General features: G+C 37.3%; 1 protein-coding gene across 3 annotated transcripts in view; it reads right to left on the bottom strand.

Moving 5' to 3' along the window:
- Spidr (scaffold protein involved in DNA repair) overlaps positions 1-19,985 on the bottom strand; it is a 288,520-nt gene that overhangs the window by 265,267 nt on the left and 3,268 nt on the right. The window contains exons 2-6 of one of the 3 annotated variants that reach the window (XM_090338798.1): positions 19,088-19,160; positions 17,773-17,931; positions 16,956-17,022; positions 14,359-14,523; positions 8,169-8,332 (exon numbers count right to left, since the gene is read on the bottom strand). In XM_090338798.1, coding sequence (XP_090194924.1) covers positions 8,169-8,332; positions 14,359-14,523; positions 16,956-17,022; positions 17,773-17,931; positions 19,088-19,141 — 609 coding nt within the window. In that variant the 5' untranslated portion in view covers positions 19,142-19,160. Of the gene's footprint in view, positions 1-8,168; positions 8,333-14,358; positions 14,524-16,955; positions 17,023-17,772; positions 17,932-19,087; positions 19,367-19,985 lie in introns of those variants that run through there. The other 2 variants (XM_090338797.1, XM_090338799.1) reach the window with 2 other exon arrangements.

Below are 19,985 nucleotides of genomic sequence, written 5' to 3'. Positions count from 1 at the left end.
AAGAAACACAGGCTCCAAGGTTTCCTCATTCATAATAATTAGTATGTGTCTAGGATTTTCCTAACAGAGGATTGCAATAGCTTAAAAGCTATGTATATAAGGCCATATGGGATGAGACTAAGCCAAACGAACTCTAGGATATGGAAACAAGAGGTTTATCTTTGTGGGTGTTTGATTTCATGTACTATGTGAAGTTATTTCTTTACTCTCATTTTTTTTCCCTTATGGTTTAATCTCCTATTGCTGTACCTGAGTTTGGTACCTAGTATATTGTATATACATTTATTTGTTTATTTGAATTAGGAAAGGGAAGGGGGAAAACAAGATGATGAGGCAAAGGGCAAAGGGTGATTCAATGTAAAAGCAATATGCACAAGATAATATGTTGGAAATGAACTTTACAACTTATGAGGCAAGAGAGGGTACATGGGACAAAAACATGGGAAGGGGCAACAATGTTCAAGAAATAATGTACTCACTACCTTACGGATGTAACTGTAACCCCTCTATACATCACCCTGACAATAAAATTAAGAAATAAAATAAAACAGGCCAATAATATTGCCACTATTGACACAGTAAAATCGCTAGAGCCATAGCTTCCAAGAAGAATTCTGACTCACTTATTGCTTGAGAGAAGAAAAATTATTTGATCTCTGCCTCATAATCTTTACCTGCAAAATACATGAAGTTTAAATGCTCTAAAAATGTACATTATTTTTTGTGCTCATACTTTTTTAAAAGAATTTAACATTGATTTTGCATCATATTTCAAATGACATGTTTAACAAACAAGTATTCAAGATGGGATTCTCAACATACAATCACTGGCACTTAGTTTTTAGAACATAATCAAAATTAGGCTAAGGGTTTGTATATCATAGATACATATTAATTTATGTAATAAAACATTATGTCTATAGAGTCATAAGTTTTTATGTCTATGTAGTTGTGCTTATATTTCCCGTACCATGTCCATAGCATTGGGTATGCAAATATTGAGTTCTTGCTCTTGTACTGTTGTACATTAAGTATTTTGCACACAAGAAGGAAGTGCTCAATATGTTAGCTAATATTATAAGTTCATTACCTTTACAAAAGCAATACAAGGATTCTGTTTCTGAGAACTCCATGAAACCATGATCACAGGCAAGGCTGTATGCTGAATATCCCTCACTTCACTGCAGCATGGCAAAGGATTCAAGATAGACCTGAATTATAAACAATGCTACTCTCTGAGTTGAAGTATAATTATACTATAGAATAGATATTCAACTACCATGTTTATTCCATTCCTACAAACATATGTAAGAGGCAAAAAGTAATACCCTCTCAGTTATAAAAACAAGTTTTTATTTCTAGAGAGTTAATACTAATTCCTATAAATATTCAAGTTCTCAGAGTTATATCACAGGTAAGGATGGTTCTTAACTCACAATCATTCCATTTAAGGTGTGTAGGGCTAGGCGCCAGTGGCTCATGCCTATAAACCTAGCTACTCAGGAGGCTGAGATCTGAAGATAGTGATTCACAGCCAGCCAGGGCATGAAAGTCTGTAAGACTCTTATCTCCAATTAACCACCAGAAGTGGAGCTGTGGCTCAAATGGTAGAGCAGTAGCCTGTGCTAAAGAGCTCAGGAATAGTACCCAGGCCCAGAGTTCAAGCCCCACGACCAAGAAAAAGAGAAGAGAAGAGAAGAGAAGAGAGAGAATATTTATATGTGTGTGTGTGTGTGTGTGTGTGTGTGTGTGTGTGCAACAGTCCACCTTACTTTGAGTCTGATCTATTTCCAGTCTAGTAGTGATATAGAGTATGATACTGTGCTAGGCAAAAGCAAACTGTAGCTTATACTCGGCTATTTTTTCACATATGTGAACATAAGATAAGGGAGGGCCAGGGGGTGGGGGGGAAGGAGTGAGGGAGAGAGGGGGAAAGGGGCTATGAATGTGAATTAATAAGTAATCAGTTACTGAAGCAACCACTGCAATAAGTAAATATTGAAAAAATAACTTGAATAACTCAATTCAAGGTAACAGTATCAGTATAAGCAGTAACTAACACAGAAACCTTTACTTCTACACAGAACTTAGTCTAGTCCATATCTTGAAAGATGCCCCAAATATTTTGGACTGCCATATACTTTTCAGATGATTGCTAATTAATTCCAATTAATTAAGCAATGAATGGCCACAAAAATTGGGAAGAATAAGAAAACAATGACATCATCAAAAGAACAAATAAAGCAGCAGTAATATGCTCCAGATAAAAGGAGACTTACATGTTAAGCAGTATTTTAACAAACTTCAGTGGGCTGCAAGAAAGTAAACATTATTAAATAAAAACAGTTAAACCAATAAGTAAACAAAATGAAAAGTTTAACAAAAATATAGAAAAATATAGAAAAAGGGGATCTTGAAAATAACAGGTAAAAAAGCATATTACATCCAAGGAATCTCCAGTATAGTATCAGCAAATACCTCAGCACAAATCTTTCAGGTTAGAAGAAACTAGCAATATGCTCAAAGTACTGCAAGTAAACTGTGAACCAAGTACACTACACTCTGATAAAAAGGTGTCTCGGGGCTGGGAGTTTGGCCAAGTGGTAGAGTGCTTGCCTAGTATGCACGAAGATCCAGGTTCAATTCCTCGGTACCACATATATAGAAAAAAGCTGGAAGCGGTGCTGAGGCTCTAGTGGTAGAGCACTAGCCTTGAGAAAGTCCAAGGACAGTGCTCAGGCCCTGAGCTCAAGCCCAGGACTGCCAAAATTTAAAAAAAAGAAGTGTCCTCAGAAAGGAAGGAAAACTAACAGATAGTACACTTCCTAATACCAGTACCTGAAAGACAGGGGTAAAAGGATTCCAAGCTCTAGGCCAGTCTAGTCTTAAACTACAGGCTGTAATCTGTCTCAAAATAAGAAAGCAAATAAAAGAAATCAAGGAAAGACAAATAAAAATGAGTTAATTAGTATAGATCTTCCCTATAAGAAATGCTAAATGGATTTTGACACAATAAACGTCCTTCCCACTCCCCCCCATCCTCCTCCCCCATGAATTGGATAAAACCTAGCAGAAGTAAATTTACAGATGGCCACACATCGAGTTTTAGGTCAATGTGGGCTACATGAGACATGAGACCTTTTCTTAAAAATAAATAAAAATAAGTAGGAGCTAGATATATAGCTCAAGTGGTAAAATTGCACTTGCCTAGCAATCACAACCCATGTGTTCAATTCCTAATATCACAAAGGAAAATAAAGCACCCTTTTTATAATATGAAAAAATGAAAGCATAAAGCTCACTGATAGATTATGGTACATAATTTATCATACATATTACAATTGCTATTGTATACATACAATATGAAACTTAAAAATACTAAGCTGAAATAATAATCTAAGGTATACACAAAAAATAGAAAATGAGATCAAAAACAAAATATGAGAGAGTAGAATAAAAGTATAGACAAAAAAAAAAATCTATTTGAAGCCAGTCCTGGTGGCTTACACCGCTAATTCTAGCCACTCAGGAGGCTAAGATCTGAGGGCTATGGTTCAGAGCCAGCTCAGCAGAAAAGTCTATGAGACTTTTACCTCCAATCAGACAGCAAAATGGTAGAAGACAAAAGCAGAGGTAGATTAGAGTACAGTGCTAGGCTTGAGTGAAAAAAAAAAGGCATGAAATTGCTATTGATTCAAAATACCAATTACTATAAGATGTTATATATAAGCTTGATGGTACCAATAAGTAAAAACACAGTAAATACATAAAAATCTTCCTTTGTTTTATTCCATATAACAAAAAGTACAGAATCCAATCAGATTATGACAGAAAATTGATTAATCACAAAAGCACACAAGAGACAACAAAAGGATAAATGACTTATAAGACAACAACAACAACAACAAAACCCCAAAACCAACAACAACAAAAAAAGAAACCTACCAGTGGCTCACACCTGTAATACTAGCTACTCATAAAGCTGACATCTGAGGATCTCAGTTCAAAGCCAGCTTGAAAAGTCATAAAATTTATCTCTAATAAACTACTCAAAGAAAGCCTGAAGTGATACTGTAGCTCTCACATGACAGAGGGACAAAAGAAGCTCAGTGCCAACACCCAGACCCTGAGGTCAAGCCTCAAGATTGGCGTGATGGCTCATGCCTGTAATCCTAGCTACTCAGGAGGCTGAGATTGGAAGATTGTGATTCAAAGCCAGCCAGGGCACTAAAGAACGTGAGACTCTTATCTCTAATTAATCACTAGAAAACTGCAAGTGGCACTGAGGCTCCAGGGATAGGGCGGAAGCCCTGAGCTGAAGGGCCCAGGGACAGCACCCAGGCCCAGAGTTCAAGTCCCATGACTCACAAAAAAAAAAAAAAAGAAAGAAAACAGAACCAATATCAGCAGTTAAGTCTATTCCCTTTAAATTGTTACCTAAAATTTAAATAAATGAGTCCAGTCAAAACTGGCTAAATGGTTTAAGAAAACAGTGCAAGATCCACATGTATGCTGTGCCAAGAATAACCATACTAGTAAGGATACATGTAAACTGAAATACATGTAAACTGAAAAGGTCAAAAAGGTTTCCTGAACAAGTGGAAACCAAAAGCAACAAAAGTAGCTATAGTTATTTAAGATTAAACAGGGAAGCCAATGTTGTAGCACATGCCCATAATACTAAGAAAGATGAATCAGGAAAATTTACAAATACCAGGCCAGCCTGAACTACACAGCATGACCCTGTTGGAAGCTAATTTAAAGGACCTCCAGGATATTGAAACAAAAGCCATATAACGAATGATTGTTGTCCTCAAGGTACTATGTTATCTTTCATCTTCTTTGCTGTCCCTTGGGTATCTCATATTGTTACAGTATCTCACTTTGTTATCTGATATATTGAATTTATTTGTATTTGGTTATTTGAAATTTGATAGGGAAGGGAAAACCAAGACGGGTGGGGGGGAGGGTAATGGGTACCAAGACATGTGAAAGGGTATCAATGTATGTGAATTAATGCACCTTCTATCTGGCAAATATCATGTAACCCTTTTATTAATTACAATAAAAATATTTAAAAAAAAAAAAAGGGAAATGGAGGGCCAGGAGTTTGGCCTAGTGGTAGAGTGCTTACCTAGCATGCACAAAGACCCGGGTTCAATTCCTTGATACCACAAACATAGAAAAAAGCTGGAAGTGGTACTGTGGCTCAAGTGGCAGACCACTAGCACTGAGAGAAAAAGAAAAGGGTAAGGATAGTTAAAGCCCCAAGACTGGCAGGGAAAAAAAAGGAAAACAAAAAGGATGGCAGGGGAAGGAAGGAGGAAAAGAGAAGGAAGTGGGGAGATGGTCTTTTTAAATTTTTTTTAATTTTTGTATTGTTATGTATAGAGGGGTTACACTTACATTCACCAGACGGTAGGTGCATTAACTTCTCACACACTGATACCCCTTCTCATGTTTTTGTCCCCATTTCCCTCCCCCCACAGCCTCCAAATCATCTTGTTTTCACCCCCCCTTCCCTTTCCTATTTCAAATAATCAAAAACATATATACAATATACCAGGTAACAGTCAGATACAGTAAGAGAAATGGTCTTGAAGTCACAAACTGTAAAGATCAGCAAAAAGCTCATTTTATAATGATAAAAGGGTCAATTCATCCTGAGGATTTAACAATTTCAAGTGGAAATAATATATCTTAAGGAAAAAATATAACAGAATATAATATACTTGAATTACTATCAACAATACACAAACAGAAAAGAAAAAGAACTAGAACTGAACAATACATTAGAGCAAATGGTGGGTGTGCACACACCTGCACACACGCGCACACACACACATCCATTAGAACAATAGCAGATATTCTTCTCAATTGCATATACAGTGTTCTCTAGGACATCTTATATGTTAGCCCACAAAAGAAACTGTAACACATGAGAAAGGGTATCAATGTTTGTGAAGTAATACACCTTCTATTGATGAATATAATGTAATCCTTCTATTAACTATAATAAAAAATATCTGAAAAAAAGAAGTTATAACAAATTTAAGAAGATTGAAAGCATCTGAAATATCTTTTTTTCTCTTTAGTAGCATCTTATAGTTTTTATTTTATTTTTAGTGCCAAACTATAACACAAGGCCCCAAAGGATTAGACAATATGCCTATGGACACTCAAATCTTTTTGGACCACAATGGGATTAAACTAGAAATAAGTTAACAGGATGAAGTATAAACAGTTCCAAATATGTGAAAATTAAATAATCTGAAATAATCAATGAGTCAACAAAAAAAAGTACCTGAGGGAAATACTTGAAATAAACCAAAACGGAAACACAAAGTGATACTACACGTAAGGCTCATGTCACCCATGAAGATGTGTTGTGGAATGCAGCAGAAAGAGTTCCCAATAGAAGTCTGTAGCATTAAATATCTCATATCAAAACAGGAGGATGAGGAAGAGGAAGTCTTAGTAGCAGAGGAGGAAAAAAGAGGGCTTACTTTGGATGTGGCTCAGTGCTGGAGACTTACCTAGACTTTATGAGGAGCTGCTGGGCTTGATTACTAGCACCAAAGGGAAGTTGAGAAGAGGGGAGAGGTATAGAGGACAGAAGAGAGAGGAGAAAGGGAAGAACAGAAGAGAAGGAAAAAAGAGGGGAAAAGAGTGGGAAAGAAGAGGAAGAAAATGGAGAGGGGAGAGGAGTAGAGAACAGCAAAGAGGAAGGATGGGAAGAACAGGAGAGAAGGGAAAGAAGGGGAGAAGAGTGGGGAGGGGAGCAGAAGAAGGAGAGAGGGAAGAGAAGAGGGAAGAAATGAATAAAACAGACCAGGGAAGGGGAAAGGAGAGGAGGGGAGGAGAAAGGAGAGGGAGGTTTCATGCAATGTAACTATACTTATAAAGACTTGAAGGACAACTATTCCCAACCTAAAATTCTGTACAATTTTACAACCATTTATCATTGCATTCTAAGAGGACCTTCAGATATGCCAAGTCTCAAAAAATGTTCTATAAATCATTTATAAGAAACAACTGGAAGAATGTTTGTTAAAATGAGAGTGAAAACAAAGAACACAGATTAAAATGGAGCTGCATGAAGGAGAGAGCTATGCAAAAAATTCCCAAAGTGATACTGTAACAATATGAAATTGCATTGTTCATCACAGGCTCATGTGCTGGATTGCTTGGTCCCGTTGGTAGTGCTATTTTGAGAGGTTCTCAAGGCTTTAGGAGGTGAGACCTACATGGAGGAGGTAGATCACTGAGTATATCCCTTAAAAGGCTACTTTGAATAGTCCTGGTCACTTGTCACTCTATGTCCTGTCCACTACTAGTATTAATACGACTCTTCTCTGCCAAACACTCCTGCTGCCATGACTAAATCCTAAGGGAAACTGTGAGCCCAAGTAAATCTTTCCTATTTTAAAGTTCTCTCCATTTAAAAAAAAAAATTTTGTGGGTCATAGGGCTTGAACTTGGCCTAGGTGCTGTCCCTGAGCTCTTCAGCTCAAGGCTACCACCCTACCCTACCCTTGAGCCAAGCCCCACTTCCCCATTTTCTACAGCTTAATTTGAGGTAAGAGTCGCCGGTTCTTTTGTGCCCAGGCTGGCTTTGAACCTTGATCCTCAGATCTCAGCCTCCTAAGTAGCTAGGATTACAGGCGTGAGCCACCGTGCCCTGGCTTCAAATATTTTGATTACAGCCATGCCAGAGTAACTAATACTGAAGGTAAAATGACGCCTCGTGGAGACAATATGCAATTAGAATAATGAATTCAATTTGGAGTCACTAAGAAGCTGAGGTCTAGAATTGTCCAAGTAAATGGAACTGATAGAATGCGTACTATATATGAAAAACTTAGTTAACAGAGATAAGCAAAAAAAAAAAAGAGAAAAGAAAAGAAATCCTAATTCATCTCTACATTTCACTTGAGCAATTAACATTATTGAAGAACAATCATATAATCATTGAATACTAATCTAAACAACTGTTGTACATCTGTCCTAAGAGAATTAAAAGACACAAATGTTCAAGGTTTAGTTGGGAGTAGAGAGTATGTAACAAAAGGACTTATGTACTGCCAAGCATGAAAGTTTCAGTTTGTCCTTACCTATAGATAAATGTTACATAGCAAAGAAAAGTTTTGGACATAATCCATTCTCACCTTAAGCAGCTGAGGTTTCCTGTCATCACTTGCCAAAGAGTAACTACTTGCACAAGAAGCACAGTCTGAGATTTCCACGGCACCCTCTCCATCTCCGCATTCATTGGCTTCACTAGCTTCCTCCCTGTCACTGTCCATTTCCCAGTCAATAAACTGTAATTCATCTAAAAAAATAGAAATTTTAACTTTCTTAATTTTATATCCCCTTAATATGTCTTTAATATTTAATATACTCAGTAGTTAGTATATTATGACATTTAAAAATTACTGACAATAAAAAGTATATTCCTAAACTCATCTCTAGACATTGTATTTCTTCTAACTTTCTCCCATTTTCAATTCTTGTAATTTTGCCCACATGTTCAAAAAAATTATATACCATTCAATCCTCCATTCTTTTTTTTTTTAATTTGTTTTTTCTTTTTTTTTTTTTTTTTTTTTTGCCAGTCCTGGGCTTGAGCTCAGGGCCTGAGCACTGTCCTGGCCTCAATCCTCCATTCTTATACTTTATTCTTGATTCTTACATCTTGATATTTTTCAAATAATAGTTTTTTTTCCTTAGTGTATTCTAATTCTCTACAACTCATTACTCTACTTCATCATGGAATCATACTTATCTCACTTCCAGAAAACTGAAGAAATATTCGAAAGAAAAAAATGCACTAGCTTTTAGTACATAAAAGGAACTTAAGGGGGCTGGGAATTTGGCCAAGTGGTAGAGTGCTTGCCTAGCATGCACAAAGACCAGAGTTTGATTCCTCAGTACCACACATATAGAATAAAGGTGGAAGTGGTGCTGAGGCTCAAGTGGTAGAACTCTAGCCTTGAGAAAAATCCAAGGATAGTGCTCAGGCCCTGAGCCCAACCTCAGGACTAGCACACACACACAAAAAGGAACTTAAAACTGAAAAGGATACAGTTGAAATAGGGTATAGAATATATACACCATGTTATTCTGATGTTGTTATAGGAGATGCAGTCAAAGTCTGCTAAAAGACTGGAAGGAACTGAGGGTGTAGCTTAGCGGTAGAGTCCTTGCCTAGCATACCTGAGACTCTGGGTTCAATTCCTTTGTACCACACAAATAAAACAAAACCGATTGGAGTCAGGTGCCACTGATTCATGCCTTATCATCCTAGCTACTCAGGGGGCTCAGATCTATCTGAAGATCACAGTTTGAAGCCAACCCTGGGCAAGAAGGTCCATGAGACAATCACAGAAAAAGCTGGAAGGGGTGCTATGGCTCAAATTGGTAAAGTGCTAGCCCTGAGCAAAAGGAGCTCAGGGACAATGACCAGCACCAAAAAAAAAAAGATTGGAGTTCCAACTACCACCAAGAAAAGCAGATATATAAGGGTCTTTAAGTTTCACAGTTAATTTTACAGTCAAGCCAGGCAAAAAAATAAATGCATGAAAAATTCACCAAGTTTTGCTGAACCATCTCAGCAAAAGTCAAAGGAGGAGTACACATGTATTTAGAGCTGCTGCCAGCATTGCATACTTGTGAATCACTTACTCATTTATTCACTTTTTCATTCAATGAAGTTTAAGTATCTACCAAGTCCCTATCATACCAGTCTAGACATGCAAACTATAAAACAAGTACAAGAAATAAAACATCATTTATTCACAGATGAACAACATAATGCTATGCAATGTGTGATACTACATAATATATACAAACAAGATGAGGATTTCATTTGAGTAATTTCATAAAGCAAGAAGGCAGGTTAGAAATCCTTAGATTTGAATACCAACTCGTAGACATCAATTATGTGATCCTGTGCAAGTGATCTAACTTTTCTTTCCATTTTTTTCCAGTCCTGGGACTTAAACTCAGGGCCTGAGCACTTTCCTTGGGTTTTCTCAAGGCTAGACAGAGCTCTACCATTTGTGCCACAGCACCACATCTGGTTTTTTATATGTAGGTAGTACCAAAGAATAGAACCCGGGACTTTGTGCATGTTAGGCAAGCACTCTAGCCACTAGGCCAAACTCCCAGCCCCGTGACCTAACTTTTCTAAGCCCCAATATTCTCCTAATAAAAATGAGGATATGTGTTAGATAACAAGATACATATATGCATATATACAGACACATACGTATATATGTGTATTTGTATATATACATATATGAGAGAGAAACATGCATGCATCTTAGACAAAATAAAAATCTTGGTAACCATACAAGGAAAGGAAGACAGTGAGAAAGTGGGGGAGGAGAGGGAAGGAAGGAGGGAGGGAGGGAGGGAGTGTCCAGCACCTATCCATAATAGGCATCATTTGCTTGTTATCTAAGATCCACTTAGACAAGAAGTCTACAAAGTCTTAATTTATTTTAAAGCTCAATGTATCTTTCCATTCTAAACAGAGATTTGAAAACTACTGAGTCTGAGAAGATTCTCTCTCCTTCTCCCTTTCCCTCGCCCTCGCCCCCACTCCCTCATGGTTTGGGATTTGATTTTGAGGTTTTGTATTTGCTAGGCTGGCACTATACCACTTAGAGCCATGCATCTGGCTTTTCGATTTTTTTTTTCCCAGACAGGTATCATATCTCCTTAGCCTGCCTTGGTCTAAAATCTTAATTCTCCTATCCATTCCTCCCACAAGAGTGGGATTACAGGCGAATCCCATCATTGCCTATTTGTTGGATGAAATAGGGTCTAGGTCACGTTTTTGCCAAGGCGGTCTGGAACCATCGCCTTCCCAATTTCTGTTTCATGAATAGGTAGAATAACAGTCTAAGACAGACATCATGCTCAGTCTTGAATATCTCTTTCAATAGGAGAAACAACACAATTTTTACTTTGTTGTTGTCGTTGTTGTTTGGTTTTCCCAGTCCTGGGCTTGAATTCAAGGTCTGAGCACTGTCCTTGGACTTTCTTAAGGTTCTACCACTTGAGCCACAGCACTATTTCAGGCTTTTTCTGTGTATGTGGTACTAAGGAATCAAACCCAGAGCTCCATGCATGTTAGGCAAGCACTCTACCACTAGGCCACACTCCTAGACTTTTTAATGCCAATTTTATTGCAATACAACTCACTTAAGACAATACTCGCTATAAAAAAATACATGACTTTTATATTGAAATTTTGGTCTAAGCTATTTGAAGATAAATCATGTTTATATCGCAATGAGTTGGAATTAACACAGTTGAATTTAATAACGTGAGAACTATCAGCCAGTGTATCAACATAAAGTACCACGTTACTCAATAACTACCAAAACGTCAATGGCAGTAACCAAAATGACATGTAGAGATCAAAGGAATATAACCAGCTTCCACAGAGGCTGTCTGAACCTAATCTTGACCAAGCTAACATAAGCTATCACAGCTAAGTCACAAGCTTAATTTGAATGCACTAAAACTTTTAAAAATTCTAGATAGCTACATATTTTAAAATTTAAGAGGATTTTGTAGCCAGACACTGTGGTTCACACCTATAATCTTAACTACTCAGGAGATTGAGATCTCAGAATTATAGTACAAAGCCAGTTTGAGCAAAAAGTCAGTGAGACTTTTTTTTTTTTTTGCCAGTCCTGGGCTTGAGCTCAGGGCCTGAGCACTGTCCTTGGACTTTCTCAAGGCTAGAGCTCCACTACATGCTAGGCAAGCACTCAATCACTAAGCCCAAACTCCCAGCCCCTCGGACACTTTTTGCTCAAGGCTAGTGCTCTGCCACTTGAGCCACAGTGCCACTTCTGGCTTTTTCTGTGTATGTGGTATGGAGGAATTGAAACCAGAGCTTCATGCATTCAAGGCGAAGACTCTATCACTAAGCTATGCTCCTGGCACAGAATTTTGTGGTGGTTTTTTTGTTGTTGTTTTTAGCCAGTCTTGGGCCTTAAACTCAGGGTCTGGGCACTGTTCTTAGGTTTTCTCAAGGCCAGCACTCTACCACTTAAGCCACAGCACCACTTCCAGCTTTTTTCTATGTGGTACCGAGGAATCAAATCCGGGTCTTTGTGCATGCTAGGCAAGCACTCTACCACTAGGCCAAACTCATGGCCAGTGACTCTTATCTCCAATTAATCAGTAAAAAAAACAATCCTAAATGGTAAAGTGCTACTTGTGAGCAAAAAAATCTCAGGGACAGAGACTAGACCCTGAGTTCAAGCCCAGGAGCGGTACAGGTCCATGTACACACTCACATACACAAACACAAAATTATTTCCATAAAATATATCTGTCATCAACAAATGGATTTTGTGCTTTAGAGGACCTCAAAAAACAGCTGAAAAGGGGCCAGGAGTATGGCCTAGTGGTAGAGTGCTTGCCTAGCATGCACAAAGCCCTGGGTTCAATCCCTGATCCACATATACAGAAAATGCCAGAGTGGTGCTGTGGCTCAAATGTTAGAGTGTTAGCCTTGAGAAAGCCCAAGGAGAGTGCTCAGGCCCTGAGAGTTCAAGCCCCAGGACAGGAAAAACAAACAAAAAAACAGCTAGAATTCTCTGGCTTCAAATAGCCACAATGCCCAAACTGCTTTAAATTAAAACATGTGACTGATATAAAATGCCTTTAGAAAAGACCTAATTTGAGGCTCGGAGTTTGGCCTAGTGGTAGAGTGCTTGCCTAGCATGCATGCACAAAGACCTAGGTTCAATTCCTTGGTACCACATACATAGAAAAAGCTGGAAGTGATGCTGTGGCTCAAGTGGTAGAGCTCTAGCCTTGAGAAAGGCCAAGGACTGTACTCAGGCCTTGAGTTCAAGACCCAGGACAAAAAAAAAAAAAAAGAATTTAACTTTTACCAAGTAACAACTACATATTGTCTTCCTAGTATTTACTTCGTATCAACTTATCAAGAAGTCAGCACTGGTTCAATAGTATGTGGCAGTAGAGAACTGGTATGAATCCCAATCAATTCTAACAAATCTAAGCCTTGACTGTTAAACTATAAGAACAATACTACAGAACACCATGCAATATTATGCAATACCACACATGGTTGGTTATACATACCAGTGATCCCAGCACTTGGGAAGTAAAGGCAGGAGGACAGTGAGTTCAAGGCCAGTATAAGGTACACAGTGAGACAATCTCAAAATAATAATAAAAACAAAAAACACCTTAGTGCCTATTTCACAGAATGCTGTGAAAACTTTTAAATGAAAAAAAAAAATGTTTCTATTTATGTTTTGCAGTCGAGTGTGAGCTCAGGGCCCAGAGCTCACTTTGCTTGCTTTGCTCAATTGGTACTCTACCACTTGAGCCATGCCTTCAGCCTGGCTTTTGTGGTAGTTAACTAAAGATGGAGTTATTATGCCCAGAAACTTGAAGCCCGCCCCCCCTGATAGCCAGAGACCAAAGATCAATGCAAATTGCAATGAGTCGTTTATTGACGACCTCGAGCACGGGTCTCTGTGCACTGATAGTCGAGTGCAGACCAGAGGCCCCAAGCACAAGATTACAATACTTTTTATACATTTTTTGGTAGGGGGAAGGTTCCAGCAACCAATCAATACACCACGCGGGAGATTTTATACTATAATTCCATTAAATGATTGGTGCAACACGAAGCAGGAAATGGGTCGTGACTAATCATTGGTCAGTCTAGCTGACTGTCATTTTAGGAGGATGGTTTTAGGCCAGATATGAGTCTAGGGGGATCTCCATGGTAACGGGCTTGTGATTAGTTGACATCTGCCCTAGTTTGCTGGCCCTCACAAGTCCGACCTTGCAGGTACCAGATGGCTACTATCTCTAGCTCCCGGCTTGGAATGTGTATACTCCTTACTACAGTGTAGCTCAGTCTGGGAACCAAGGACAAATGTATGGTTGTAGATTAGCCACAAGGACAGCAGTTGCATATCTCAGGGTATTAGCAAGCAAATATACAGAAGCAGAAAGGCAAGTTAAATACAATTACAAAAAAAAAGATTCATATGGAAAAATACAATATAAGAATACAAATGATGATTAACATAGGTTTGTAAAAATATATGTGTAAATGTGTAAATATTTTCTACGCTCCTCAGAGTCTCACAAACTTTCCAGCCTATGCTGGATTTAAACTATACTCCTGTAGATTTAAGCTGCAGATAGAAATACGGACATGGTGTCTGGCAAGAAAAGATTTCTTAAGGGTTAGAACTCAGAAAATCATGCTAACAAATATACAAAAGGAATTTAAGTTTCTTCTACTACTGAACCGAAAGCAAATTTCTTATAAAACATGCAATTTACCTTCACTGGCCCCTTCTTCTGGACACAAAGTACTCCTGCCTGTTCCAGAGCCATTCCCATTATTTCTCTTTAATTTAAAAAGTGTCTTGTCTTCATCTGATAGATCACTTCCACTGGAACTCCATGTTATATTTGTGAGCTCAGTGGTACTGGATATAGTAGCGTCTGGTAAAGAAAAAGAAGATACATAAATAGAAACAATTGATATGGTTGTCATAGTGAGATTTTAAGCATGTTAATTTCCCCAAAGTTCCAACCATATAAAACCTCAATTGTAAGAACAGTATCATATATCAAATGTAGCATGCACAAAGCGTTTCCTTCTAAAGATGACAAGTTGCTAAGGCTGGGGAAACCTGAGGAGATAGTAGGATTAGAATGGGTAGAAGGGTTGAATAAAATATTTTTTTTCTTATCCTAGGAATTCAATTCAGTATATATATTATTGTATATAAATAGGAAGAGGCACTTAGGCATCATTTTGTAATTTTCTCCTAAGAGTATCCTCCTTTGGTCTCACTGTATCTAGAATCCTGGAACACATTTCATTTAAATGGAAATTTTATTTTGTGGTACTGGGGATCAAACCAAGGTCTCCATGCGTTGTCATGTAAGTGCTCCATTCTTTGAGCTGTGACTCTAACCCTACTAAGGTTGAAGATATTTATGTACTTATTTCTGATCTCTTAATCCTCTTTAGTGAAATACCAGCTCATGTCTTCCACAAACTTCTTTTTATAGTATTGAATTTTAAATAATTTTTGTATATTTAAAGTGCTAGTTGTTTGACTGCATATGTAGTTTGGCCTGCAAATATTTTTTCCCCAGCCAGTTTCATTTTTTATATGTATACTGAGTATTATGACTGTATTTGCCTACCAATCACATTCAATTTTTTAAAAAGTTTTTTTCATATATTTTTATTGTAATTAATAGAAGAGTTACATGATATTTGCCAGATAGATGGTGCATTAATTCCCATTTTTAAAGTTTTAAGCATGGTATTTTAACTATTTTTAGCTCCCTTACTACTATAATATATGCGGTGTACCATGCTATGACCATTTTCCAGATGAAGAAACTGAAATTCCTAATATTTAGCTTGTTTTCCCAGGATTTCAGCAAGACAAAGCAAGATACTTGTAATTGTTAGACTCTACTTTCATATTACACCAAGAGTAACTGATGGATGATGGCACCAAAGCCAAAGATTTACCTGATATCACAAGAATGAAGTCAAGCTCTGTGTTAGAAAAATTTCCTAGTATTTGTTGCTAGAAAGCTTCCCTAATTAGTGAAATAAGAATGTCTTATTTTGTAGCAATACAAGTTTTATATTATAGATCGTAATTTCATTTCCAAATGATTGTTTTCCTTTCTTTTCCCTTTGCTAGGAACCAAACTCTGAATGCTCTGAGATTTTGTGGGATTGTTGTTGTCATTTTGTTTTGTTTTATCCTGAAGTTACATAGTCTGAACTAACCTACAGAACTGTGATAAGAACTTATGAAAAGAAAAAAAATCTCTGGTAAGTACTTGGTTTTCAAATCTTACAATCTTGGTTCTATTTTACAAGAACAGCATTAAATCTGATGATAAATAGAGACAAAACTTTCTACTCTCAATAACAGCAAAGTGAACTATGTAAGGACATGCAAAAATAGTAATTATCAAAAGGAAACAAAAAATTGGGTTAGATGGTGATAGATGAGGAGGTTCTCAAAAATACCTTTTTTGAGCTGGGCCCAGTAGCTCACGCCTGTAATCCTAGCTACTCAGGAGGCTGAGATCTGAAGATCAAGGTGCAAAGCCAACCTGGGCATGAAAGACTGTGAGACTCTTATCTCCAATTAACCACTAGAAAACCAGAACTGGTAACTGTGGCTCCAGGGGTAGGGTTGTAGCCTTGACCTGAAGAACTCAAGGACAACGTCCAGGCCAAGAGTCCAAGCTCCACAACTCACTCCACCCAAAAAAAAAAAAAAAAAAAAATTTTTTTTTTTTTGCTAAGTGTGGGTGACTCAGATTTACAATCCTAGTTACACAGGAGACTGAGAAGTGAAGATCACAGTTCGAAACCATCCCAGGCAGAAAAGTTCATGGATTCTATCCCTAACAAACTACTCAAAAAAGGCTGGAAGTAGAGCTGTGGCTCAAGTGCTAGCCTTGATCAAAAGAAGCTCAAGGACAATATCCTGGCCCCAAGTTCAAGCTCCGGGACTAGCACACACACATACAAAAATCCCAAAGAACAACAAAAACATGACATTGACATGATGCTTTTTTAACATGAATATATAATTTACTCAATCTATGCAAGTAACTTTAAAAGAATACAAAATAAAACAAAACAAAAAACATCAAAGAATAACTTCAAACATGCTGATTCTGCTTCCCAAAATAACACTGCTAAGGAGAAACCTGAGATCATAGACACATCTCCTGGGCTGTGCTGAAGATAATCAGCTGATTTCCTTGAGGAGTCTTTCTGCTTCTTCATTAAAATAATACTTTTTCCTTGCAAAAAAAAAAACCACAAAAAACAAACAAGAGACCCTTAGACCCTCTCCATCAAGAAATCAACAGATTATTATTACCTTTCTTTAATCTTGTAGATAATTCATTATCCTTTTTCATAATAGTTGTCTTTTTGGCAACTATTGGCTGCAGGTAAAATAATATAATTTAGGAATAAGAGTCAACAACATTCAAAATTCTTTTTAGTTAAAAATGCAGTTACAAACTCTAAGTACATTCCTCCCTGCTATCTTTTACTTGAATTAGGCATGTACTTCTTATGTATTTTTATATTTTCCAGAATATAAACAGAATTGATCAAAGTATTTTATATTAACTCAACATTAATGATGGTTCATATACATCACTCTATTTGAGTTACTACCTGTACCTGAATTATATTGAGACCAGGGTAGCACTGTTCTATATTGTAAATCAACATTAGAAGAAATTACCCATAATCTCAAGAGCCAAAATGTCTACATACATAAACATCTCATAAACATATTACAAAAAAGCAGTATGTTGAATGGCTTCATCTTCTGAGAACATTTTTGGTATATATTCATTGTATGTGTGCCCTTATTCTATTATTACTACTATTATTATCTTTAAGTTCTCATACAAAAGGTTTCAATTCAACATGTTAGTTTATGACTACAATGCATACTGATTCTCAATATAGCCTTCATTTATAAATAAGTTGTATAAAGACGTAACTAGCTTGCCAGAAGTAAAGTAATTTAAGGAATGAGAAAAAGAAGTACAGGGTCAATTACAGTGTTATGAAAAAAAATATGAAAGAAAACTTCAACAAAATACACTAACAATGGCCAGAACCTCAGTAACTTTAAGATTAACCTTGCTGCATATTTTTTTTTTTTTTGGTTACTTTACCAAAGTTTCAGAGGTGTCCTGAAATCCTTCTCCACATTTGAGCCATGCTTCAGAGAGGGAGGTGGTGGCTATGTCCACTGTCCTAAGACTTGTTCTTCTGACCTGTGGTGGACATGCTTCTGGAAAGGAAGGATATTCTATATCCCATTTCCTTTTCCTCTGTGGACATGATTTTTAAAAGAAAATGAGAATTAACCTCGATATATATACTTTACTGTCAATGACAATAATTACAATTTCAGGAATGATAGCAATATAGTCATAGCTTTTAATGCCTCTGCATCTTCATAAAAGAAGGGAAAGTCTGATCTGAGGGCAATCTAGCTGTGACATCTGTCACTCCACTGACTGCTAGGGAAGATTTGGCTGATCCCAATAACTAAGGTAAGTGTTCCCTTCTGTCTTCACACCTCCATGTGCATCTTAGTTGAAGTTTCATGCTGAGCCAAAGAAGATAAGGACTGCTCTTGATTCAATGGAATACAAGTATCAGCACTCCTCTATTAGAATCTACACTCAAGTTCTCAAAGATAGAGCAACTTGATAGCAAAACAAAAACACACCGACAGTACAACTAGTCAACAAATTCCCAAAGTAAAGAGGCAGAAAAGGGCACGGGAGAAACAATCCACTACCCATTCAAAGTTTTGTGTTGCAGGTATCAGAAAATATCTCTTAGACCTCAAGTGGTGGCACATATATAAAATTCCAGCTGTGCCAGAGGCATAGATAGGTGGGATCAAGGCATGGTAGGCAAACAAACTAGTGAGACTCCATCTACACCAATGAGTATAAACCTGTAATTCCAGATACTGAGAGGTCTAGGTAGAAAGATCATTGCTCAAGCCTGGTCCTACATGCTTTTAATATTCAAAAGCATGGCACAGTATCCAAAAATAACTGAAGAAAAAAATTTAAAGCTTCAGGGTGTGGCTTAAGGGGTAGAGGGCCTACCTAACAAATGTAAAGTAGTGAGGTTCAAATCATGATATCAGCCAAAATTATTTATAAAAGGAAAAGGAAAACAAACATTTCTCAACCATACCCTAAATGTAAATCATCTCAACTCCTCAATTAGAAGACATAAGACTAGCCAGATTAAAATTAAGATAAAACTAAAACAAGCTGAAAGTAAAAATGATGCAAAATAATATACAAAGCAAGTGAAGGCTGAAAGCAAGCAGGAGTATATTAAACTTGGACACACTTCAAACTAGAATTAGAAGAGATACAGATCAGCACATAATCTTAATAAAGGAACAATCTATCAAGATATCCAACATTGGAATACTCAACTTCATAAAACAAAACTTACTAGACATGGGGCTGGGAGTTTGGCCTCGTGGTAGAGTGCTTGCCTAGGATGCATGAAGACCCAGGTTCAATTCCTCAGTGCCATATACATAGAAAAAGCAGCAGAGAGATAGCCTTGTGAAAAACCCAAGGACAGTGCTCAGGCCCTGAGTTCAAGCCCCAGGACTGGTTAAAAAAAAATACTCAACATAAAAGATAGTTCAGATGCAATAACAGTGGATGGTCTTTTTTAATAATTCACTTCAACAATAGATTATGCAAACTATAAAGTTAAACTGCAGCATAGAAATGAACTTGCCAGACATCAACAGAATAGTCTACCCAAATGCTACGGAATATACATTCTTTTCAACAATCCATAGAATTTTCCCTAAACTAGGTAACACATTAGGCCACAAAGCATGCTTTTTAAATTACAAGAAAGTTAAGATAATGCTTATATCATTATCAGATCATAATGAAATAAAATTGGACACCAATAGCAAGAAAATACAAATACATGGAAACTGTGAAATACCCTATGAATAATCAGTTGAAATCAAGAAGGATGTTTACTCAGCAGAAAACTCTCAAATCTAATCAGCTTATGAATATCACAGCTGCTTGAAGTAGTCATAGTAAGGAAACAGAGACTGGCCAGAACTTTTTTTCCTTTTTTTTTTTTTTTTAATGTTTTTTGTTTTGTTTTTTTTGTGGGTCTTGGGCCTGGACATTGTCCCTAAGCTCTTGAGCTCAAAGGTACCATCCTACCCTTGAGCCACAGTCCCACTTCCTGTTTCCTAGTGGTTTGAAGATAAAAGTCTCTCGGTTACAGCCTGGGCTGGATCTGAGCCTCGATCCTCATATCTCAGCCTCCTGAGTAGCTAGGATTACAGGTGTGAGCCACCACGCCCAGCCTG

Source organism: Megascapheus bottae, chromosome 9, assembly GCF_031878675.1.
Source record: "Megascapheus bottae isolate mThoBot1 chromosome 9, mThoBot2.hap1, whole genome shotgun sequence".
Classification (NCBI taxonomy): Eukaryota; Metazoa; Chordata; class Mammalia; order Rodentia; family Geomyidae; genus Megascapheus; species Megascapheus bottae.
Note: the sequence above shows the minus strand (reverse complement) of the source record. Positions and strands in the feature narration are given on the sequence as shown.